Source organism: Zonotrichia albicollis, chromosome 30 (genome assembly GCF_047830755.1).
Source record: "Zonotrichia albicollis isolate bZonAlb1 chromosome 30, bZonAlb1.hap1, whole genome shotgun sequence".
NCBI lineage: Eukaryota > Metazoa > Chordata > Aves > Passeriformes > Passerellidae > Zonotrichia > Zonotrichia albicollis.
Window position 1 is genome coordinate 6,356,040 of NC_133848.1, and position 25,203 is coordinate 6,381,242.

The 25,203-nt window shown below is 54.4% G+C and overlaps 1 protein-coding gene and 1 long non-coding RNA gene across 2 annotated transcripts; one reads left to right on the forward strand and one right to left on the reverse strand.

Moving 5' to 3' along the window:
- Nucleotides 1–1,413: 1,413 nt before the first annotated feature.
- Nucleotides 1,414–4,563, reverse strand: LOC141725510 (uncharacterized). Its single transcript, XR_012577326.1, has 2 exons — nt 3,557–4,563; nt 1,414–3,064 (listed from the first exon to the last, which is right to left on the reverse strand). It is a non-coding gene; the product is annotated as an uncharacterized LOC141725510 (long non-coding RNA).
- Nucleotides 4,564–5,753: 1,190 nt separating this feature from the next.
- Nucleotides 5,754–25,168, forward strand: LOC141725515 (SLAM family member 8-like). The gene is made up of 9 exons (XM_074529283.1): nt 5,754–6,150; nt 10,784–10,876; nt 12,481–12,518; nt 13,163–13,466; nt 15,395–15,691; nt 19,037–19,156; nt 20,315–20,409; nt 21,676–21,897; nt 23,165–25,168. Exons 1-8 carry the CDS (start codon nt 6,078–6,080, stop codon nt 21,889–21,891), a joined length of 1,236 nt encoding a protein of 411 aa, XP_074385384.1. The 5' UTR covers nt 5,754–6,077; the 3' UTR covers nt 21,892–21,897; nt 23,165–25,168.
- The last annotated feature ends 35 nt before the right edge of the window (nt 25,169–25,203 follow it).

The following is a 25,203-nucleotide window of genomic DNA, read 5'->3' on the forward strand; positions in this document are numbered from 1 at the left end:
ATCAGCATGTCCCCAAATCCACAGGGGACACACAAATCCCAAACCAGCCCCATCCTGACCATTCCCATTGGGATCCACGTGTCCCCAAATCCACAGGGGATGCACAAATCCCAAAAACAGCCCCATCCTGACCATTCCCATTGGGATCAGCACGTCCCCAAATCCAGGGGGATGCCGAAATCCCACAAACCAGCCCCGTCCCGAACCATTCCCATTCCCTGTGCCTTGATTTCGGGGCCGCCCTCCCTCGGGGCCGGCTGCCCCCGCTCTCCCCACCCCAAATCCCCCCGAGCGGCGGCAATGGGGGAAATTTGGGGTTTCCATACGCACATCGTTCCATGGGATCCCCCTGGATCCCCCTGGATCCCTCCTGTGAATGTAAATCCGGCGAGAATCGCGTTCCCGGGAATCCGGGAGTGGTCAGAACTTTGGGATCATCCGGGACCCCGGTTTGGGATTGGGGGTTTGGGGGGGATGAGTTTGGGAGGGAATTCCCAGCCCCAATTCCCAATTTCCCAATGGGACTCCAGTTTGGGATGGGGGAACCTGGGGGATGAGTTTGGGAGGGAATTCCCAGCCCAAATTCCCAATGGGACCCCAATTTGGGACTGGGGGTTTGGGGGGGATGAGTTTGGGAGGGAATTCCCAGCCCCAATTCCCAAATTCCCAATGGGACCCCAATTTGGGACTGGGGGTTTGGGGGGGGATGAGTTTGGGAGGGAATTCCCAGCCCCAATTCCCAAATTCCCAATGGGACCCCAATTTGGGACTGGGGGTTTGAGGGGGATGAGTTTGGGAGGGAATTCCCAAAGGGCCCCAGTTTGGGATGGGGGAATTTGGGAGTTTTGGAGAGAATTCCCAGCCCCAATTCCCAAAGGGACCCCAATTTTGGATGGGGGAGTTTTGGGGGATAAATTTTGGAGGGAATTCCCAGAGGATTCCCAGCCCCGATTTGGGATTGGGGATTTGGGGGATGAGTTTTGGAAGGAATTCCCAGCCCCTATTCCCAAAGGGACCCCAATTTAGGATTTGGGATCTTGGGGGTGAATTCTGGAGGGAATTCCTGGTTAATTCCCAGCCCAAATTTGGGATTTTGGGGATGAGTTTTGGAGGGAATTCCCAGCCCCAATTCCCAAAGGAACCTCAATTTGGGATGGAGGAATTTGTGGGATGAGTTTTGGAAGGAATTCCCAGCCCCTATTCCCAAAGGGACCCCAATTTAGGATTTGGGATCTTGAGGGTGAATTTTGGAAGGAATTCCCGGTTAATTCTCAGCCCAAATTTGGGATTTGGGGAGTGAATTTTGGAAGGAATTCCTGGTTAATTCCCAGCCCAATTTGGGATTTTGGGGAGTGAATTTTGGAAGGAATTCCTGGTTAATTCCCAGCCCAAATTTGGGATTTGGGGAGTGAATTTTGGAAGGAATTCCTGGTTAATTCCCAGCCCAAATTTGGGATTTTGGGGAGTGAATTTTGGAAGGAATTCCCAGCTGATTCCCAAAAATCCCCGGGATTAGGTACGAGACCCCTCCCCACCCCTCAAGGGCCCTCCCCGGGGTCGGGATCTTCCCAAATTCCCCAAATCCCCCAAATCCTCCATTCCCAATCCCGGTACGAGCCGCGGGACCCTCCCCTCCCGTTTCCCCCTCCCGAAATTCCCCAAAACCGCCCAAAAAGGTCCCGTCAGGACGGGCCCGAACCCCCGGGGATCCCAAAGGTGCCTGAATTCACCCCAAACCGCCAGAGGGGGGAGGGAATTCCCGCTCCAGGTGCTGCACCCCAAACTCCAGAGCAATATCCCACGGGAAGAGGGGGAGCCCGCCCCGGCCACCGGGAAGCTTTAAAATTCCAACCCCACTTTGGGGCTGGAACTTGGAATTTCCCCCTTTTGTTTTTTTAGCACAGGTTCGTTTAGAGACCCTTCCCCGTTTCCTCTTTTTTCCCCCCCGAAATTCCGAAATCTCTCCCCGTTTCCCTTTTTTTTTTTTTTTTACGTTGCATTTTCCTTTTTTTTTAAATATTCTGTACTATATTTTTAGTCTTAAACACGATATATTATATATATTTAATTTTTTTATATATATATATATAAATATAAATGGTTAAAAAAAAATTAAAGCGGCTCTGAGTTTTCCTTTTATTTTTGGGGGGATTTTTGTCATTCCTCAATGGTTTTTCTGGGAGAATTGAAGAATGAATGGATGGAGAGAGGAATATTTTCCTTTTCCATCCATAATTCCTGCAATTCCCACGTTCTCAAATCCCTGGAGGGATTTTCGTGGCAACCACAATTCCAAAAGAACAAAACTTCCAGACGAATTTATTCCAGGGATTTATCTGATTTATTCCTGGCTTTATCCCCATTTATTCCCCGGGAATTTTCATCACAAATCCCTCGCCTCATCCTTCCCTTTATACAAAAAGCGATTTTAATCCAATAATTAAATCAGGATTCCCTCACGGAATCCGGAATTTGTCTTTTAGAAGGGAAATTCCCTTATTTTCCCCATCCCACCGGAATTTCACCTTCCATCCCTTCCCTTCCCCGGCCTGGTGACAAAACACCTCAAATAAATTAATTTTATTGAAATTCTCTTTAAACCGGGAGCAGCTGGAAGAAGAAAAGAAGGACTCGGGAGGGATTGTCCCGGATTTTATGTGGAAAAATATAAAAATGTTGGAAACACGGGACCCATCGTGCCTCAGTTTCCCCTCACGGCTCTTCCAGGCCCTCAGCCAGGGGACAGTGGGAGAGCGGCACAGGGGGACAGCGCTGCCATTCCAAGGCTGAGGAGCCATTCCAAGGAGGAATTCCCGAATTCCCGAGGCGAATTCCCGGGATTTGTGCCCGCTCCCCTCACAACTCCGCCATGACGGGGCCTAGCGGCGCCCACAGCACAACACCCCGCCTCCCTCCTGTGCCCGCCCCCGGCTGGGCGGGCTCTGAGGGCCGCGTCCCTCAGGCGGGACCATTTGTAACCTCGAATCACCGCGAGCTCTCGCGAGATTTGCCCTCCCGCCATACTGATGTGGGCGTGGTTTCCCCATGACGTCATCGCTGTGCCCTGAGGGGATTTGGGGCTCCGTGAGGGGATTTGGGCACCCCATGAGGGAAAAAACCCCAAAAATCCCCAAAAACCCTCCCTTTTTCCCCGCCTGGATCCTCGGGGAGCAGCCCCGGGGCCTGGAGGGGTCCCAAAGGGGGTTTTGAGGGGCCTCCTCCAGTTCTGTGTGGTTTGGGGGCATCCTCCCCTTCCTCTGGGTTTGGGGTCAAAAACCCTAAATTTGGGTTCCCCCATAGCTGGATTTGGGGTTCCCAGACCCTGGATTTATTTCTCTGTTCCATGGGTTTGGGATGGATCTCTCACGATCCCAGTGGATCGAGGCCTTCCCCACAGCCACATCCCAGAAAACACTGGATTTTGGATCAACGCGGGGAAAAAACCCTGAAAAATCCTTGAGATGCCTTAAAATGCTTTAAATTCCTTTAAAATTCCTGAAGATTCCTTAAAATCCCTTAAAATTACTGAAAAAAATCCTGAAAATTCCTGGAAGACCTTTGAAATCCCTGAAAATTTCTCAAAATTCCTGAAGATTCCTTCATTTCCACATGATAGGATCGCCCGCCAGGATGATCCAAGGAAATGGGCCTGGGAAAAAAGCATTAATTCCTTAAAATTCCTTTAAATTCCTCAAAACTCCAGCTTGGGATAATGTGAGTGTCCCTGCCAATGGAGTTGGGACGTGTCAGCTCTTTCCAAGCCAAATTATTCCAGGATTCCCTAAAATGCAGGACGTTCCTGGCCCTGGGAATGGCTTTTCTTCCTTTTTTTTTCCCTGGTTTTCCTGGCTCCGATCCCAATAAAATCCAAAAAACTCCCCGTTCCAAATTTCCTGGGCTGTTTCACCTTGGGATCCCTGGACAGATTTGGAATAATTTCAATTTTCCTTCCAGGAATTCTCCGCATCCCGGGCTGGGCTTTGCTCAGAGCTCTTCCCTTTGTGCCCCAGGAATTCCAGTGGAATTCCAGAGGTTTCATCGCCCCTCCAGCCCTTCATTAACCCTTGATTGCTGTTAATTACCCAGGCCGGGGCCCTTCATTCTGTTTTTCCAGGAGTTTTTTTGGGATGAGAGGCTGAAAAATGGAATCCTGGAGGGATTTGGGGCACCCAAAAAGCGCTAAGCGCCCCAAAATTCGATTTCTTGGGACACCTGGCTGCTCCCTCATCCGTTTGGGAAATTCCTCAAAAAAACCCCAAAAATCCTGGAAAAACAGAAGCTGGGATTAACCCCTTGTGTGCCGACTCCTCTGTGGGCTCCCTCTCCCCACAATCCCGATTTTCCCACCGGGAATTCCACCAACAATAAATCGGAATTCTCAAATTCCCGGCTGGGAGAGCTTTTCCCGCTGGAATTCCCGGCTGGAAAACCGGGATCGGCTGGAGGGAGGGAAGGAGAAATTCTGGCATCTCCTTCCCCAAACCCCAAACCCCCAAACCTCCAATCTCCAAACCCCAAAACCCCCAAACCCCCAAAGTCCAAACCTCTACATCCCCCAAACTCCAAATTCCCCAAACCTCCAATCTCCAAAACCCAAATCCCCAAATTCCCCCAACCCCAAACCCCCAAATCCCTGAAAACCCCAAAAGCCAAACCCCCAAACTCGCCCAAAATACAAACCCCCAAACCCCAAATCCCCCAAAACCCCAAAGCCAAACACCCCAAAACTGCAAATCCCCAAAACCCCTCTGGGACCCACAGAGGGGCTGGGAAAGCCTCTGGAATTTCGGGGGGTCCCTCTGGAATTTCGAGGGGACCCTCTGGAATTTCGAGGGGAGCGGCTCTGGAATTTCGGGGGGACCCTCTGGAATTTCGGGGGGTCCCTCTGGAATTTCAGGGGGAGCGGCTCTGGAATTTCGAGGGGACCCTCTGGAATTTCGGGGGGAGCAGCTCTGGAATTTCGGGGGTCCCTTTGGAATTTCGAGGGGAGCCTCTGGAATTTCGGGGGGACCCTCTGGAATTTCGGGGGTCCCTCTGGAATTTCGAGGGGTCCCTCCGGAATTTCGGGGGAGCGGCTCTGGAATTTCGGGGGGACCCTCTGGAATTTCGGGGGGAGCCCCCCTGGCATTGCGAGGAGCCCCCCCCGAGTCTCGGGGCGCCCCCGGCATCCCCTGCATTCCCCTTTCCCGGCGTTTTTCCCGTGCCGGGCCGTGCCCGCCGCTAATCCGGGCCTGATCCGGGCCTGATCCGGGCCTGATCCGGGCTCCGCGGCCGCCGCAGGGTCGGGGGTCAGCGCAGCCCCCGCCATTCTGCGCGCTCCGCCCGCTCCGCAGCGCTCCGGCTTCTTCCCTTTCCCGGTTGCGGTTTCCCCCATTCCCGCATTTTCCCCCCATTCCCGCATTTTTTTTCCCCATTCCCATTTCCCCCCACCCCCCTTCCCGCATTTCCCCCATTCCCGGTGTTTTCCCCCCATTCCCGGTGTTTCCCCCCCCACCCCACATTTCCCTCATTCCCGCACTCTCTCCATTCCCCTTTTTCCCCACCCCGTTCCCGCATTTTTCCCCCATTCCCGGATTTGTTTTTCCCCATTCCCGCATTTTCCCCCCATCCCTTTCCCCCCCCGCCGCCATCCCCATTTTCCTCCCCATTCCCGGTGATTTTCCCCCATTCTCGGTGTTTGTTTTTCCCCCATTCCCGGTGATTTTTTCCCCCCATTCCCGGTGATTTTTTTCTCCCCATCCCCGTTTTTCCCCCCCATCCCCGTTTCCCCCCCCTCCCCATCCCCGTTTTTCCCCAAATCGCGGATTTTCCCCCCAAATCCCGCTGCTTTCCCCCCATGGCGCTCCGCTCTCCCTGAGCCCCGCGATGCTCCGCGCCCCTCGGGCTGCGGCGCCGGGGTGGTCGCTCCTCCTTCCTCCCCCTCCTCCTCCTCCTCCTCCTCCTCCTCCTCCCGCTGCTGCTCGGAGCCGCTGATCCCGCTCCGAGCCGAGCCGAGCCGAGCCGAGCCGAGCCGAGCCGAGCCGAGCCGAGCCGAGCCGGGCCGAGCATCCCGGGATAAGGAGCCCGAGCCCGCCGGGATGGAGCGGGAATGGCCGCGGGGCAAAGCGCGCCTGCCCTCGCTGCTGCTGGCGCTGCTGGGGCTCGGCCCAGGTGAGTCGCGACCCCCGGGACCCCCCATCCCCATGGAAAGCTCTGGAACGTCCCCACGCCCCATTTTGGGGGGGTTATTGCGATTTTGGGGGCGCTGCGATTTTTAAAAAATTTTATTTCCCCCCCTCCTCCTCCCCGGCTCCTTACGTAAAGCGGGGAGAGCGAGGGATCCCCCCCGGAATTCCCAAAGATTGCAGAATTCCCGAAAATCCCGCGGGCAGGTTAATTACGGCTCGGTTCATTTGCCTCCGTGATTAATTGGCCCTGGCCGGGGATGGTGCCGACAGGTGATGCCCCAAAAAAAACAGAATTCCCGGGAAAGGTGGGAAAAAACCAGAATTCCCCGGAAATGTGGGAAAACCTGAAATCCAGGGAAAGAAAAACTCGAATTCCCGGGAAATGTGGGGAAAAAACCCGAATTCCCGGGAAAAACCCGAATAATTCCCGAGAAAGGTGGGAAAACCCGAATTCTCGGGAAAATGCCGAATTCCCGGGAAAGGTGGGAGAAACCCGAATTCTCGGGAAAGGGGGGAAAAGCCGAATTCTCGGGAAAATGCCGAATTGCCGGGATTCGGAGCGCAGCGTGGGAAGAGACGCGGGGGTAAAGGCGAGTCTGGAGTTGGATTTTGGGGGAATTTCGGGGGATTTTGGGGCGGATCGGGAGCAGGGACGGATCCCGCTCCTCCCTCTCCCTCCCGTCGGCGCTGCGGGAGCGCCGCGTGCTCCCAAAAAATCCCGAAATCTGGGATAAACAGGCAGGGCCGGGGCGGCGCTTGGCGCGGGAGGGGCCGGGCGTCCGACCGGGATGGAAAACGGGGAAAAATCCCGGGAAAAAACGGGAAAAATCCCGGGAAAAAACGGGAAAAATCACGGGAAAAAACGGGGAAAATCCCGGGAAAAATCCAGGGAAAAAACAGGGAAAATCCCGGGAAAAAAAACGGGGAGAAATCCCGGGAAAAAAACGGGGGAAAATCCCGGGAAAAAACGGGGGAAATCCCGGGAGAAAACGGGAAAAATCCCGGGAAAAAACGGGGAAAATCCAGGGAAAAAACGGGGAGAAATCCCGGGAAAAAAACGGGAAAAATCCAGGGAAAAAACGGGGAAAAATCCCGGGAAAAAACGGGAAAAATCCCGGGAAAAAACGGGGAGAAATCCCGGGAAAAAAACGGGAAAAATCCCGGGAGAAAACGGGGGGAAATCCCGGGAAAAAACGGGGAAAATCACGGGAGAAACGGGAAAAAAACAGGGAAAAAGCAGGGAAAAACCCCGGGAAAAAAAACAGGGGAAAATCCCGGGGAAAAACGGGAAAAATCCAGGGAAAAAACGGGGAAAATCCAGGGAAAAAACGGAAAAAATCCCGGGAAAAAAACGGGAAAAATCCAGGGAAAAAACGGGGAGAAATCCCGGGAAAAAACGGGGAAAATCCCGGGAGAAAACGGGGAAAATCCCGGGAAAAGCTCCGGGAAACCCTGGGGGGAAATGGGGATGGGGATGGAGATCATTCCAGAGGGGGAGCGGGTCCTGGAATTCTAGAGGGATTTTGGACTTCTGGATGGTTTTGGGATTCCTGAGGGATTTTGGAATTTCGGGAGGGGATTTGGGAATTCCTGAGGGATTTTGGAATTTCGGGAGGGGATTTGGGAATTCCTGAGGGATTTTGGAATTTCGGGAGAGGATTTGGGAATTCCTGAGGGATTTTGGGAATTCCCTGCCCGGCCCCTCCCCTGGGTCCGGGGGGGCTTCAGCCCCAAAAACTTCACCGAGAACTCAAAAATTCCCTTTAAAATCGGGTTGGAAAAGCGGGAATGGAACCCGGGATGAGCAGGGATGAAACTCGGGAAAAGCGGGAATCAATCCCGGGAAAAAGCGGGAATCAATCCCGGGAAAAAGCAGGGATCGATGGCGGGATGAGCGGCAATCAAATCCTGGAAAAGCGGGAATCAAATCCTGGGATGAGCAGGAATGAAACTCAGGAAAGGCAGGATTCAAAGCGGGAAAAAGTGGAAATCAAACCCGGGAAAAGCGGGAATTAAACCTGGGAAAAGCAGGAATAAAACCCGGGAAAAGCGGGAATTAAACCCGGGAAAAGCGGGAATAAAACCCGGGAAAAGCGGGAATAAAAACTGGGAAAAGCAGGAATTAAACCTGGGAAAAGCAGGAATAAAACCCGGGAAAAGCGGGAATGAAACGCGGGAAAAGCGGGAGTAAAAGCCGCTGGTCCCGAAATTCCCGGGATAATTCCCGAAATTCCGAAATAACTCCCAAAATTCCCGAAATTCCCGGGATAATTCCCGAAATTCCCGAGGTTCGCGGTGCCGGCACCAGGCGGGATTTATCCAAGGAAATGCCAAAAAAAAGAGGAAAAAAAATATAAAAAAATCCCGAATGGAATCTCAGAGCCTTCCTCTGGGTTGGGATCAGGAATCGCCAATCCCAAAATTTGGCGGTTTTGTCCCTGCCTGGAGCTGCCCAGCCCCAAAAAACCCCAATTTTGCAGGAATTCTACCAAAAAACCCCAATTTTGCAGGAATTCTACCAAAAAACCCCAATTTTGCAGGAATTCTACCAAAAAAACCCCCAATTTTGCAGGAATTCTACTCCCAATAAACATAATTTTTGTGGAAATTCTACTCCCAAAAAAAGCCCGAATTTTGCAGAAATCCTAGCCCATAAAATCCCCAATTTTACAGAATTTCTACCCCAAAACCACAATTTTGCAGGAATTCTACCCCAAATAATCTCCACTCTTGTGGAAATTCTACTCCCCGGAAAACCACCAAGTTTTCAGACATTCTACCCCAAAAACCCCATATTTTGCAGGAATTCCACCCCAAAATCCCCAATTTTGCACAAGTTCTATCCCAAAATCCCCAATTTTGCAGAAATTCCACCCCAAAAATCCCAGTTTTGTATACGTTCTACCCTGAAAAATCACCAATTTTGTATAAGTTCTATCCCAAAACTCCCCAATTTTGCAGAAATTCTACCCCAAAACCCCCAATTTTGTATAAGTTCTACCCCAAAATGAAATTCTACCCCCAAAAATCCCCAATTTTGTATAAGTTCTCTCCCAAAAATCCCAATTTTGCAGAAATTCCACCCCAAAATCCCCAATTTTGTATAACTTCTATCCCAAAAATCCCAATTTTGCAGAAATTCCACCCCAAAATCCCCAATTTTGTATAACTTCTATCCCAAAAATCCCAATTTTGCAGAAATTCTACCCCCAAAAATCCCATATTTTGAAGAAATTCTACCCCCAAAATCCCCAATTTTGTATAAATTCTACCCCCAAAATCCCCATTTTTGCAGAAGTTCTACCCCCAAAAAACCCCAATTTTCTATAAGTTCTACCCCCAAAACCCCCCAATTTTGCAGAAACCCTACCCCAAAAATCCCAATTTTGCAGAAGTTCTACCCCCAAAAAATCCCCAATTTTGCAGAAATTCCGCCCCAAAACCCCCAATTTTGTATAAATTCTACCCTGAAAAATCCCCAATTTTGTATAAGTTCTCTCTCAAAAATCCCAATTTTGCAGAAGTTCTACCCCCAAAAATCCCCAATTTTGCAGGAATTCCGCCCCAAACCCCCAATTTTGCAGGAATTCCACCCCAAAAATCCCGAATTTTGCAGAAATTCCACCCCAAACCCCCCAATTTTGCAGAAATTCCACCCCAAAAATCCCCAATTTTGTATAACTTCTATCCCAAAAATCCCCAATTTTGCAGAAGTTCTACCCCCAAAAAATCCCAAATTTTGCAGGAATTCCGCCCCAAACCCCCAATTTTGCAGAAATTCCACCCCAAAAATCCCCAATTTTGTATAACTTCTATCCCAAAAATCCCAATTTTGCAGAAGTTCTACCCCCAAAAAATCCCCAATTTTGCAGGAATTCCACCCCAAAACCCCCAATTTTGTATAAGTTCTACCCCCAAAACCCCCAATTTTCTATAAGTTCTACCCCAAAAATCCCCAATTTTGCAGAAATTCCACCCCAAAAATCCCGAATTTTGCAGAAATTCCACCCCAAACCCCCCAATTTTGCAGAAATTCCACCCCAAAAATCCCCAATTTTGTATAACTTCTATCCCAAAAATCCCCAATTTTGCAGAAGTTCTACCCCCAAAAAATCCCAAATTTTGCAGAAATTCTACCCCTAAACCCACCAATTTTGCAGAAGTTCTACCCCCAAAAAATCCCAAATTTTGCAGGAATTCCACCCCAAAAATCCCATATTTTGAAGAAATTCCACCACAAAATCCCTATTTTTGCAGAAGTTCTACCCCCAAAAAATCCCAAATTTTGCAGGAATTCCACCCCAAAAATCCCAATTTTGTATAACTTCTACCCCCAAAATCCCCATTTTTGCAGAAATTCCACCCCAAAATTCCCAATTTTGCAGGAATTCCGCCCCAAAACCCCCAATTTTGTATAACTTCTATCCCAAAAATCCCAATTTTGCAGAAGTTCTACCCCCAAAAAATCCCCAATTTTGCAGGAATTCCGCCCCAAAAATCCCCAATTTTGCAGGAATTCCGCCCCAAACCCCCAATTTTGCAGGAATTCCGCCCCAAACCCCCAATTTTGCAGGAATTCCACCCAAAAGCACCCCCCGGTTCTCGGTTTTCCGCAGGGCTCCTGCAGGAGGCGCCTTTTGAGGCAGAAAATGAGGTTTTGGGCGTTGTGGCCGGGAACTCCTCCCGCTCCCTCCTGGAGCGCTGCTCTGGTGAGAGCCCGGCCCGGACCCGGCACTTTCGCTTTTCACCTTTTTCGCTCATTTTCCCCCCAAAATTTCTGCTTTTCCCTCTTTTTGCAGCAGCCCCGCTCGCACTCCGCTCCAGACCTGCAATAGTTCCCTTTTCGGCCGCTTTCACCCCAAAATTTCCTTTTTTCCTTCTCGTTTTGAAGTGAGTTCCCCTCCTGGGACTGGTTCACCTTTTTGGCTGCTTTCACCCCAAAATTTCCTTTTTTCCTTCTCATTTTGAAGGAATTTCCCTCCTGGGATTGATTCCCCTTTTCAGCTGCTTTCACCCCAAAATTTCCTTTTTTCCTTCTTTTTGAAGGAATTTCCCCTCCTGGGATTGGTTCCCCTTTTTGGCTGCTTTCACCCCAAAATTCCTTTTTTCCTTCTCTTTTTGAAGGGAATTTCTCTCCCGGGATTGATTCCCCTTTTTTTGCTGCTTTCACCCCAAAATTTCCTTTTTTCCTTCTCTTTTTGAAGGAATTTCCCCTCCTGGGACTGGTTCACCTTTTTGGCTGCTTTCACCCCAAAATTTCTGCTTTTCCCTCGTTTTGTGGTGGCACCGACGGCTCCAACCCAGCCAAGGCCGCTGCAGGACCTTCCTCCTCCTCCTCCTCCTCCTCTTCCTCCCCAAATGACCCCAAAATGTCCCCAAATGTCCCCAAAACTTCTCCAAACATCCTAAAAACGTCCCCAAATGACCCCAAAATGGCCTCAAATGTCCCCAAATATCCGAAAAATGTCCCCAAAATGTGCCCAAAACTTCTCCAAACATCCCCAAAAACGCTCTCCAAACATCCTCAAATGTCTCCAAATGTCCCCAAGTGTTCCCAAATGACCCCAAATGTCCAAAACGTCCCCAAATGACCCCAAAATGGCCTCAAATGGTCCAAAATGTCCCCAAACATCCTAAAAACGTCCCCAAGTGTCCTCAAACATCCCCAAACATCCTAAAAACGTCCCCAAAACTTCTCCAAACATCTTCAAAATGCTCTCCAAGTGTCCTAAAAGTGTCCCCAAAGTGTCCTCAAGTGTCCCCAAAACATCCCCAAACATCCTAAAAATGCTCTCAAAGTGTCCCCGAGTGTCCCCAAGTGTCCCCAAGCCCCCTCTGGTGACATTTTCCTGTCCCAGAGCTGCTCTTTGGGCAGGTGAGCGCTGTCCTGGACGCCTCTGGCTGCTGTCACCTCCCGGAAAATGGTCCCCAAATGTCCCCAAAGCATCCCCAGATGTCCCCAAAACGTCCCCAGCTGTCCCCAAACCCTCTCAGGTGACATTCCTGTGTCCCAGAGCTGCTGTTCAGGCAGTCCTGGGCAGGTGAGCGGTGCCCTGGGTGGCTCTGTCCTGCTGTCCCCTCCAACAAGGAAGTCCCCAAATGTCCCCAGGTGTCTCTGGCTGTCCCCAAACCCTCACAGGTGACATTTCTGTGTGTCAGAAATGCTCTGTGACCAATCCTGGGCAGGTGAACGCTGTCCTGGGTGGCTCTGTCCTGCTGTCCCCGTCGCTGCTGCCCAACCAGGCCATCCCCAGGTGTCTCTAGATGTCCCCAGGTGTCCCCAATTGTCCCCAATATCCTGTTTCTGTCCCAGAGCTGCTGTTCGGGCAGTCCCGGTCCCCGCCCCGGCAGGTGAACGGCGTCCTGGGCGGCTCGGTGCTGCTGTCCCCTCCAACAAGGAGGTCCCTACATGTCCCCAGGTGTCCATAGATGTCCCCAGGTGTCTCTAGATGTCCCCAATGTCCCCAATGTCCCCAGAAGCTCACAGGTGACATTTCTGTGTCACAGAATTGCTCTTCGGGCAGTCCCGTTCCCCGCCCCGGCAGGTGAACGGTGTCCTGGGTGGCTCTGTCCTGCTGTCCCCAGGTGTCCATAGATGTCCCCAGGTGTCTCTAGATGTCCCCAATGTCCCCAGAAGCTCACAGGTGACATTTCTGTGTCCCAGAGCTGCTGTTTGGGCAGTCCCGTTCCCCGCCCCGGCAGGTGAACGGTGTCCTGGGCGGCTCCGTGCCGCTGTCCCCAGGTGTCTCTAGATGTCCCCAGGTGTCCCAAATGTCCTGTTTCTCTCCCAGAATTGCTCTTCGGGCAGTCCCGGTCCCCGCCCCGGCAGGTGAACGGTGTCCTGGGCGGCTCGGTGCTGCTGTCCCCAGGTGTCCATAGATGTCCCCAGGTGTCTCTAGATGTCCCCAATGTCCCCAATGTCCCCAATGTCCCCAAATGTCCCGTTTTCTGTCCCAGAGCTGCTGTTCGGGCAGTCCCGTTCCCCGCCCCGGCAGGTGAACGGCGTCCTGGGCGGCTCCGTGCTGCTGTCGCCGTCGCTGCTGCCCAACCAGACGGTGAAGGAGATCGAGTGGAGCTTCTCGGGGGGCTCCGGCGCCACCATCCAGGTGGCCGAGGTGGGCCCGGCGGGGCTGGAGCGCCCGGACCCGCGGGACCGCTTCGGGCGCCGCCTGGAGCTGGTGAACGGCACCGCGCTGCGGCTGCGGGCGCTGCAGAGCGGCGACAGCGGCGTCTTCGGGGCGCGCATCAAACTGCAGCCGGCCCTGGTGGATGACCAGACCTTCAACCTGTCCGTCTACGGTGAGGGGGGCGCTTAATTAACTAATTGGTTCATTGTTCATTTGGTTAAGTTGGAATTTGGGTGGGGAAACTGAGGCACAGAGCAGGATTGGGGTTCTAGGTGACACTGATGGATGACCAGACCTTCAACCTGTCCATCTGCGGTGAGGGGGAGTGGTTAATTGGTTAATTAATTAGTTATTTAATTATTCATTGGGGTAAGGTGGGTTTTTGGTGGGGAAACTGAGGCACGGAGCAGGATTGGGGCTCTAGGTGACACTGATGGATGGTCAGGCCTTCAACCTGTCCGTCTGTGGCGAGGGGACGTGGTTCATTCATTTAATCATTCATTCTTTCTTTCATTTAATCATTCATTTAACCATTCATTTAATCATTCATTGGGTTAAGGTGGGTTTTTGGTGGGGAAACTGAGGCACGGAGCAGGATTGGGGTATTACGTGACACTGGTGGGGGATCAATCCTTCAACCTGTCCGTCTACGGTGAGGGGAGATGGTTAATTAATTAATTGGTTCATTGTTCATTTGGTTAACTTGGAGTTTGGGTGGGGAAACTGAGGCACGGAGCAGGACTGGGGCTCTAGCTGACACTGAGGGATGGTCAGACCTTCAACCTGTCCGTCTACGGTGAGGGGGAGTGGTTAATTGGTTAATTAATTAGTTATTTAATTATTCATTGCGGTAAGGTGGGTTATTGGTGGGGAAACTGAGGCACAGAGCAGGATTGGGGTTCTAGCTGACACTGAGGGATGGTCAGGCCTTCAACCTGTCCGTCTATGGTGAGGGGGGCGCTTAATTAATTAATTGATTAATTGGTTCATTGTTCATTGGGTTAACTTGGGTTTTTGGTGGGGAAACTGAGGCACGGAGCACTAATGGGGCTCTAGGTGACACTGATGGATGGTCAGGCCTTCAACCTGTCTGTCTACGGTGAGGAGGAGCGGTTAATTAATTTAATTCACTCATTTAATTACTCATTTAACCGTTCATTTAATCATTCATTAGTTAAGGCGGGATTTTTGGGGGGGATTTTTGGGGATATTTTCGGTGGTTTCGGTGCCACCCCGTGCCCCCATTGCAGAGGCCTTGGGGAGATTTGGGCTTTTTTGGGGAGGTTTTTTGGGGGGATTTTTGGAGTTTTTTTTGGGGGATTTTTGGTGATTTTTGGGGAGGATTTTTGGTGATTTTTGGGGTGTTTTTGTCACCACCCCGCGCCCCCCGTTTTGCAGAGGCCGTGCCCAGCCCCCGCACCCGCAGCCAGCTCCTGGGGACAGGGACAGATTTTGGGGGGGATTTGAGGGGATTTTTTGGTGGGATTTTTGGTGATTTTTGGGGTGTTTTTGTCACCACCCCGTGCCCCCCGTTGCAGAGGCTGTGCCTTGGGGAGGTTTTGAGGGATTTTTGGGAGGGATTTTGGGGGGATTTTTTGGAGTTTTTTTGGGGGGATTTGGGGATATTTTTGGGGATATTTTCGGTGTTTTTGTCACCACCCCGTGCCCCCGTTTTGCAGAGGCCGTGCCCAGCCCCCGCACCCGCAGCCAGCTCCTGAGGACAGGGACAGATTTTGGGGGGGATTTTTGGGGGGGATTTTTGGGGGGATTTTTCTGGGGATTTGGGGATATTTTTGGGGATATTTTCGGTGTTTTTGTCACCACCCCGTGCCCCCGTTTTGCAGAGGCCGTGCCCAGCCCCCGCACCCGCAGCCAGCTCCTGGGGACAGGGACAGATTTTGGGGGGGATTTTTTGGGGGGATTTTTGGGGACATTTTCGGCGGTTTCGGTGCCACCCTGTGCCCCCCGTTTTGCAGAGGCCGTGCCCAGCCCCCGCACCCGCAGCCAGCTCCTGGGGACAGATTTTGGGGGGGATTTTTTGGGGGGATTTTTGAGGACATTTTTGGCGGTTTCGGTGCCACCCCGTGCCCCCCATTGCAGAGGCCGTGCCCAGCCCCCGCACCCGCAGCCAGCTCCTGGCCAGCACGCTCGAGTGGTGCAACCTGACCCTGCAGTGCCAGGGCAGCGGGCGCGGCGCCGTCAATGTCACCTGGCGGCGCGACAGCCTGGCCTGGGGCCGCCTGGGGCCCGGGCGCCACCAGCTGTCCCCCGACGGCACCACCCTGCGGGTGGCGCTGCCGCCCGCCGCCACCAACGTCACCTACGCGTGCACCGTCAGCAACCCCGCCGACCACAAGGTGGCCGAGTTCGACCTGCAGAGCCTCTGCCGGGGCGGAGGTGAGATGGGGACATGGACATGGGGACATGGGGACACTGAGGGGACACTGAGACACTGAGGGGACATGGGGACAGGGACAGGTCACCTGTTCGACCTGCAGAGCCTGTGCCGGGGCGGAGGTGAGGGAACATGGGGACACTGAGACACTGAGGGGACATGGGGACACCGAGGGGACACGGGGACATGGGGACACTGAGGGGACAGGGACAGGGACAGATCGCCCTGTTCGACCTGCAGAGCCTGTGCCGGGGCGGAGGTGAGATGGGGACACTGTGAGGGGACATGGGGACACTGAGGGGACACTGAGGGGACATGGGGACAGATCACTGTGTTCGACCTGCAGAGCCTCTGCCTGGGCGGAGGTGAGATGGGGACATGGGGACACTGAGGGGACACGGGGACATGGGGACAGGGACAGGTCACCTGTTCGACCTGCAGAGCCTGTGCCAGGGCGGAGGTGAGATGGGGACATGGGGACACTGAGGGGACACTGAGGGGACACTGAGGGGACATGGGGACAGATCGCCCTGTTCGACCTGCAGAGCCTGTGCCGGGGCGGAGGTGAGGGGACATGGGGACACTGAGGGGACACAGGGGACATGGGGACACTGAGGGGACATGGGGACATGGGGACAGCGAGGGGACACGGGGACACTGAGGGGACATGGGGACACTGAGGGGACACTGAGGGGACACTGAGGGGACATGGGCACAGATCGCCCTGTTCGACCTGCAGAGCCTGTGCCAGGGCGGAGGTGAGGGGACATGGGGACATGGGGACACTGAGACACTGAGGGGACATGGGGACAGGGACAGGTCATCTGTTCGACCTGCAGAGCCTGTGCCGGGGCGGAGGTGAGATGGGGACATGGGGACACTGAGGGGACATGGGGACAGGTCACTGTGTTCGGCCTGCAGAGCCTGTGCCGGGGCGGAGGTGAGGGGACACTGAGACACTGAGGGGACACAGGGGACATGGGGACAGATCGGGACATGGGGACTGAGTTCGGCCTGCAGAGCCTGTGCCAGGGCGGAGGTGAGGGGACATGGGGACACTGAGGGGACATGGGGACACTGAGGGGACATGGGGACAGGGATGGGGACATGGGGAAAGATTGCTGTGTTTGACCTGCAGAGCCTGTGCCGGGGCGGAGGTGAGATGGGGACACCAAGGGGACACTGAGGGGACATGGGGACACTGAGGGGACAGGGACAGATCGCCCTGTTCGGCCTGCAGAGCCTGTGCCAGGGCGGAGGTGAGGGGACACTGAGGGGACACTGAGGGGACACTGAGGGGACACTGAGGCACTGAGGGGACACGGGGACACTGAGAGGACATGGGGACACTGAGGGGACACGGGGACATGGGGACAGGGACAGGTCACCCTGTTCGGCCTGCAGAGCCTGTGCCGGGGCGGAGGTGAGATGGGGACATGGGGACACTGAGGGGACATGGGGACACTGAGGGGACACTGAGGGGACACTGAGGGGACACTGAGGGGACACTGAGGGGCATGGGGACAGGGATGGGGACACTGAGGGGACATGGGGACAGGGGGACAGGGACAGGTCACTGTGTCCGGCCTGCAGAGCCTGTGCCAGGGCGGAGGTGAGATGGGGACATGGGGACACCGAGGGGACATGGGGACACTGAGGGGACATGGGGACAGATCGCCCTGTTCGACCTGCAGAGCCTGTGCCAGGGCGGAGGTGAGATGGGGACATGGGGACACTGAGGGGACACCGAGACACTGAGGGGACATGGGGACATGGGGGCAGGGACAGGGGACATGGGGACAGGGACAGGGGACATGGGGACAGGGCTGGGGACATGGGGACATATCACCCTGTTCGACCTGCAGAGCCTGTGCCGGGGCGGAGGTGAGATGGGGACACTGAGGGGACACTGAGGGGACAGGGACAGGTCACTGTGTTCGACCTGCAGAGCCTGTGCCAGGGCGGAGGTGAGGGGACACCGAGACACTGAGGGGACACAGGGGACATGGGGACAGGGCTGGGTACATGGGGACACTGAGGGGACACTGAGGGGACATGGGGACAGGGCCATGGGCACAGATCGCCCTGTTCAGCCTGCAGAGCCTGTGCCAGGGCGGGGGTGAGGGGACATGGGGACACTGAGGGGACACTGAGGGGACATGGGGACAGGGACAGGTCACCTGTTCGACCTGCAGAGCCTGTGCCAGGCGGAGGTGAGATGGGGACAGGGACATGGGGACACTGAGGGGACACTGAGGGGACACAGGGGACATGGGGACAGGGACGGGGACAGGGACAGGGGTGTCACACAGGGGTGCCGTACCTGGGGGTGTCACACTGGGGTGTCACTGGGGTGTCACATAGGGTGTCACATTGGGGTGTCACACTGGGGTGTCACCCCGGGGTGTCACTGGGGTGTCACACAGGGTGTCACACAGGGTGTCACTGGGGTGTCACACAGGGTGTCACACAGGGTGTCACACAGGGTGTCACTGGGGTGTCACACCGGGTGCCACACAGGGTGTCACACTGGGGTGTCACACAGGGTGTCACACAGGGTGTCACACAGGGTGTCACTGGGGTGTCACACAGGGTGTCACCCTGGGGTGTCACATTGGGGTGTCACCCTGGGGTGTCACTGGGGTGTCACTGGGGTGTCACACAGGGTGTCACATTGGGGTGTCACCCCAATGTGTCACTGGGGTGTCACTGGGGTGTCACACAGGGTGTCACATTGGGGTGTCACACAGGGTGTCACTGGGGTGTCACACAGGGTGTCACACCGGGTGTCACACTGGGGTGTCACACAGGGGTGTCACACAGGGGTGTCACTGGGGTGTCACTGGGGTGTCACACAGGGTGTCACACAGGGTGTCACCCTGGGGTGTCACATAGGGTGTCACATTGGGGTGTCACACTGGGGTGTCACCCCGGGGTGTCACTGGGGTGTCACACAGGGTGTCACACAGGGTGTCACTGGGGTGTCACACCGGGTGCCACACAGGGTGTCACACTGGGGTGTCACACAGGGTGTCACACAGGGTGTCACACAGGGTGTCACTGGGGTGTCACACCGGGTGCCACACAGGGTGTCACACTGGGGTGTCACACAGGGTGTCACACAGGGTGTCACACAGGGTGTCACTGGGGTGTCACACAGGGTGTCACCCTGGGGTGTCACATTGGGGTGTCACCCTGGGGTGTCACTGGGGTGTCACATTGGGGTGTCACACAGGGTGTCACTGGGGTGTCACACAGGGTGTCACACAGGGCGTCACACCGGGTGTCACCCTGGGGTGTCACTGGGGTGTCACCCTGGGGTGTCACCGGGGTGTCCCCACCCCCAGGGGGTCCCTCGGCCTTCTCCACCTCGGGCTATGTGGTTCTGTCCCTCATCCTGGTGGCCGTGAGCCTCGGCGGCGCCTTCTGGTGCTGGAGGGTCAACAGCGAGAAGGCGGCCGAGGCAGGTGGGCAAAAACCCCCAAATTCCTAAACCCCAAACCCCCAAATTCCCGATTCCCCAAATCCCCAAATCCCTGATTCCCCAAATCCCCAAATTCCTAAACCCCAAATCCCCAAATTCCCGATTCCCCAAATTCCCAATTCCCGATTCCCCAAATCCCGAAATTCCTGATTCCCCAAATCCCTGATTTCCCGATTCCCCAAATCCCCAAATTCCCAATTCCCTAATTCCCCAAATCCCCAAATTCCTAAACCCCAAATCCCCAAATTCCCGATTCCCCAAATTCCCGATTCCCGATTCCCCAAATCCCCAAATTCCCAATTCCCTAATTCCCCAAATCCCCAAATTCCTAAACCCCAAATCCCCAAATTCCCGATTCCCCAAATTCCCGATTCCCGATTCCCCAAATCCCCAAATTCCCGATTCCCTAATTCCCCAAATCCCATTTTTTTCCCCATTTTCCCTGTATTTTTTTCCCCATTTTCCCTGGATTTTTCCCTGGGTTTTTTCCCTGGATTTTTTTCCCATTTTCCCTGTATTTTTTTTCCCATTTTCCCTGGATTTTTTTCCCATTTTCCCTGGGTTTTTTCCCTGGGTTTTTCCCATTTTCCCTGGATTTTTTCCCCATTTTCCCTGGGGATTTTTCCCATTTTCCCTGGATTTTTTTTCCCATTTTCCCTGGATTTTTCCCATTTTCCCTGTATTTTTTTCCCATTTTCCCTGGGGATTTTTCCCATTTTCCCTGTATTTTTTTCCCATTTTCCCTGGGTTTTTTCCCTGTATTTTTTTCCCCATTTTCCCTGGATTTTTTCCCTGGATTTTCCCCATTTTCCCTGGGTTTTTTCCCTGTATTTTTTTCCCCATTTTCCCTGGGTTTTTCCCCCATTTTCCCTGTATTTTTTTCCCATTTTCCCTGGTTTTTTTTTCCCATTTTCCCTGGATTTTTCCCCCATTTTCCCTGGGTTTTTTCCCATTTTCCCTGTATTTTTTTTCCCATTTTCCCTGGGTTTTTTCCCTGGATTTTTCCCTGGTTTTTTCCCTGGATTTTTCCCATTTTCCCTGTATTTTTTTTCTCATTTTCCCTGGGTTTTTTCCCATTTTCCCTGTGTTTTTTCCCTGTATTTTCCCCATTTTCCCGTGTTTTTGCCCCATTTCCCCGCAGCCGCCACGCCCACGGCCCCGCCCGAGGAGAGCCCCGCGGAGGCGCCGCCGTTCAGCGACATCGTCTGCAGGAGCCCCCCCGAGGGCAACGACCAGGTCCGGACCCCAAAACACCCACAGGGACCCCAAAAACTGAGAGGGGACCCCAAAAACCCTGACAGGGACCCCAAAAACTGATAGGGGACCTCAAAAACCCCGGGGGGACCCAAAAAACCGGGACAGGAACCCCAAAAACCCCGACAGGGACCCCAAAACACCAGGGGACCCCAAAAACCCTGACAGGGACCCCAAAAACACGGGGGGGAGCCCAAAAACCGGGACAGGGACCCCAGAAACCCCGACAGGGACCCCAAAATCCCCTTAGGGATCCCAAAAACTGAGAGAGAACCCAAAAACTGATAGGGGACCCCAAAAACTGGGACAGGGACCCCAAAAACCCTGGGGGGACCCCAAAAACACCGACAGGGACCCCAAAAACACCAAGAGGGACCCCAAAATCCCCTTAGGGATCCCAAAAACTGAGAGGGAACCCAAAAACTGATAGGGGACCCCAAAAACACCGACAGGGACCCCAAAAACACAGGGGGGAGCCCAAAAACCCTGACAGGGACCCCAAAATCCCCTTAGGGATCCCAAAAACTGAGAGGGAACCCAAAAACCCCGGGGGACCCCAAAAACACTGACAGGGACCCCAAAAACTGAGAGGGGACCCCAAAATCCCCTTAGGGATCCCAAAAACTGAGAGGGGACCCCAAAACACCGGGACAGGGACCCCAAAACACCGGGGGGAGCCCAAAAACCCCCGAGGGGCACCAAAAACTGAGAGGGGACCCCATAAACCCTGACAAGGACCCCAAAAACACAGGGGGGAGCCCAAAACCCTGCAAGGGACCCCAAAATCCCCTTAGGGACCCCAAAAACCCCCGGGAATCCCCAAAACCGCGAGAATCCCAAAAAAACCACGGTAAATCCTAAAAATGGCAGGAATCGCCAAAAAAAAAAAACCTGCAGGAGTCCTAAAAAACTGCAGGAATCCCCCAAATCCCCAAAGTCCCAAAAAAACAAAAGGGAGCCCAAAAAAATGGGGGGGGGGGTCCCTAAAAACCACGGGAATCCCAAAATACTGTGGGGAGTCCCAAAATAAAACCGTGGGAGCCCCAAAAACGGGGAGAGTTCCCCAAAAACGGGGAGAGTTCCCAAAGAAACATCCGAGCCCCAAAAAACCTCAGAAATCCCAAAAACCACAGGAGGGAGGGGTCCTAAAAATCCAGGAGTGAAACCTCAAAACCGTGGGAGTCCCAAAAACCATTAAAAAACCCCAAAAACCTCGGAGAGACCCCAAAACCCATGGGGGGACCCCAGAAACCTCAGGGGCCCCCCGTTGTCGCCCCACAGGGCCCCAGCCCCCCCGAGGCACCCCAGGAACCCAGCGAACCCCAAAAACCCCAAAAAGCCGAGGCCCCAAAGGAGCCCAGCGCACCCCAAAAACCCCAAAAAGCCGAACCCGAGGCCCCAAAGTCGCCGCCGGGGGGCACCGAGCAGAAAGGGCCCGAGGACACGGCCGAGGAGGTGACATAGGGCCAGGTGAGCGACCCCAAAAACACCCCAAAAAACACCACAAAAACACCCCAAAAACAACCCAAAACCACCCCAAAAACACCCCAAAAACACCCCCAAGAACCACCCCAAAAACACCCCAAAAAACAACCCAAAAACAACCCAAAAAAACCACCAAAACACCACCAAACCACCCCAAAACACGCCAAAAACACCCCAAAAACCAACCCAAAACCACCACCAAACCAACCCAAAAACACCCCCAAAAACCAACCCAAAAACCAGCCCAAAACAACGCCAAAAACCAACCCCAAATCCATCCCAAATCCACCCCAAAAATACGCCAAACACACCCCAAAACCAACCCCAAAAACACGCCAAAAACACCCCCAAACCAACCCTAAAACCACCCCAAATCCACCCCCAAAACACCCCAAAAACACTCCAAAAACAACCCAAAAACACCACCAAAACACCACCAAACCACCCCAAAACACGCCAAAAACACCCCAAAAACCAACCCAAAACACCCCAAAAACACCCCAAAAACACCCCAAAAACCAACCCAAAAACCAACCCAAAACACCCCAAAAACCACCACCAAACCAACCCCAAAACCAACCCCAAAAACAGCCCAAAAACCAACCCAAAAACACCCCAAAAACCAACCCAAAAACACCCCAAAACACCCCAAAAACACCCTCAAAAACCAACCCCAAAACCACCCCAAAACACCCCAAAAACCAACCCAAGAACCAGCCCAAAAACACCCCCAAAACACCACCAAACCACCCCAAAAACACCCCAAAGACAACCCCAAAAACCACCACCAAACCAACCCCAAAACCAACCCCAAAGACACCCCAAAAACACCCCAAAACAACCCCAAAATCACCCCAAAACCATCCCAAAAACCAACCCCAAAAACCACCCCAAAAACACCCCAAAACAACCCCAAAAACCAACCCCAAATCCACCCCAAAAACAACCCCACAAACTTTGGGGTCTCCTCTCCTTTTGGGGACCCCACAAATTTCGGGGTCTCCTCCCTTTGGGGACCCCACAAATTTCGGGGTCTCGTCCCCTTTTGGGGACCCCACAAACTTTGGGGTCTCCTCCCTTTGGGGACCCCACAAATTTCGGGGTCTCCTCCCTTTGGGGACCCCACAAATTTCGGGGTCTCGTCCCCTTTTGGGGACCCCACAAACTTTGGGGTCTCCTCCCTTTGGGGACCCCACAAATTTCGGGGTCTCCTCCCTTTGGGGACCCCACAAATGTCGGGGTGTCCCCGCAGGGCCCCCAGCGCCGGCACCCCTGCAAGGGCTGAGAGCGTCGTGTGCCAAACCCCGACCCCAAAACACCACCAATGGACGGATTTCCCCGATTCTGACCCCAAAACCCGCGGGGCCGACCCCGATGCCATCCCTGAGACTGTTCTGGGGAGGGGGCTCCAAGCCTGGGGGGTTTTGGGGGTCCCTGGGTGCTCCCCGCATGTTTTGGGGTGGGACGATCCCCTGACCCTACAACTGGATGGATTTTCCCATTTCTGACCCCAAAACCCTCGGGTTTGTCCCCAATTCCCTGCCTGGGATTGTTTTGGGGAGGGGGACCCAAGACGGAGGTCCCAGAGGGATTTTTGGGGGGTCCCTGGGGGATTTTGGGGTCCCTGGGGGATTTTGGGGTGGGAGGATCCCTTGACCCCACAACTGGACGGATTTCCCCGTTTCTGACCCCAAAACCCTCGGGTTTGTCCCCAATTCCATCCCTGGGGCTGTGCTGGGGAGGGGGACCCAAGATGGGGGTCCCAGAGGGGTTTTTGGGGGGTCCCTGGGGGATTTTGGGGTCCCCGCATGTTTTGGGGTGGGATGATCCCCCTGACCCCACAACTGGACCAATTTCCCCATTTCTGACCCCAAAACCCCGGGTTTGTCCCCAATTTCCTGCTTGGGACTGTTCTGGGGAGGGGGAGCCAAGGTGGGGGTCCCAGATGGATTTTTGGGGGGTCCCTGGGAGATTTTGGGGTTCCTGGGGGATTTGGGGGTGGGAGGATCCCCTGACCCCACAACTGGACCAATTTCCCCATTTCTGACCCCAAATCCCAGGGTTTGACCCCAATTCCATCCCTGGGGCTGTGCTGGGGAGGGGGATCCCCATCAGGGCTGGTGGAGCCAGAATTTGGGGGTCCCTGGGTGCTCCCCAGAGGTTTTGGGGTGGGATGATCCCCTGACCCTACAAAGGGACAGATTTCCCCATTTCTGACCCCAAAACCCAGGGTTTGTCCCCAATTCCATCCCTGGGACTGTGCTGGGGAGGGGGACCCAAGATGGGGGTCCCAGATGGATTTTTGGGGGGTCCTCGAGGGGATTTGGGGGTGGGAGGATCCCCTGACCCCACAACTGGATGGATTTTCCCATTTCTGACCCCAAAACCCTCGGGTTTGTCCCCAATTTCCTGCTTGGGACTGTGCTGGGGAGGGGGACCCAAGATGGAGGTCCCAGAGGGATTTTTGGGGGGTCCCTGGGGGATTTTGGGGTCCCTGGGGGATTTGGGGGTGGGAGGATCCCCTGACCCCACAACTGGACCAATTTCCCCATTTCTGACCCCAAAACCCTCGGGTTTGTCCCCAGTTCCATCCCTGGGGCTGTTTTGGGGAGGGGGATCCCCATCAGGGTGGTGGAGCCAGAATTTGGGGGTCCCTGGGTACTCCCTGGGGGTTTGGGGGTCCCTGGGTGCTCCCCAGAGGTTTTGGGGTGGGATGATCCCCCTGACCCCACAACTGGACCAATTTCCCCATTTCTGACCCCAAAACCCCAGGTTTGTCCCCAATTCCCTGTCTGGGGCTGTGCTGGGGAGGGGGACCCAAGATGGGGGTCCCAGAGGGGTTTTTGGGGGGTCCCTGGGGGATTTTGGGGTCCCCGCATGTTTTGGGGTGGGATGATCCCCTGACCCCACAACTGGACCAATTTCCCCATTTCTGACCCCAAATCCCCGGGTTTGTCCCCAATTCCATCCCTGGGGCTGTGCTGGGGAGGGGGACCCAAGATGGGGGTCCCAGATGGATTTTTGGGGGGTCCTCGGGGGGATTTGGGGTGGGAGGATCCCCTGACCCCACAACTGGATGGATTTTCCCATTTCTGACCCCAAAACCCTCGGGTTTGTCCCCAATTCCCTGCCTGGGACTGTTTTGGGGAGGGACATTGGGGACACCTTGGGGACCCCAAAACCCGGGAGGGACATTGGGGACCCCCCCACCCCACACCCACCGTGTAAATATCAGCAAATAAATGTTGGTGACGTTTGGGCTGCGTGCTTTGTTTGGGGGGATTTGGGGGG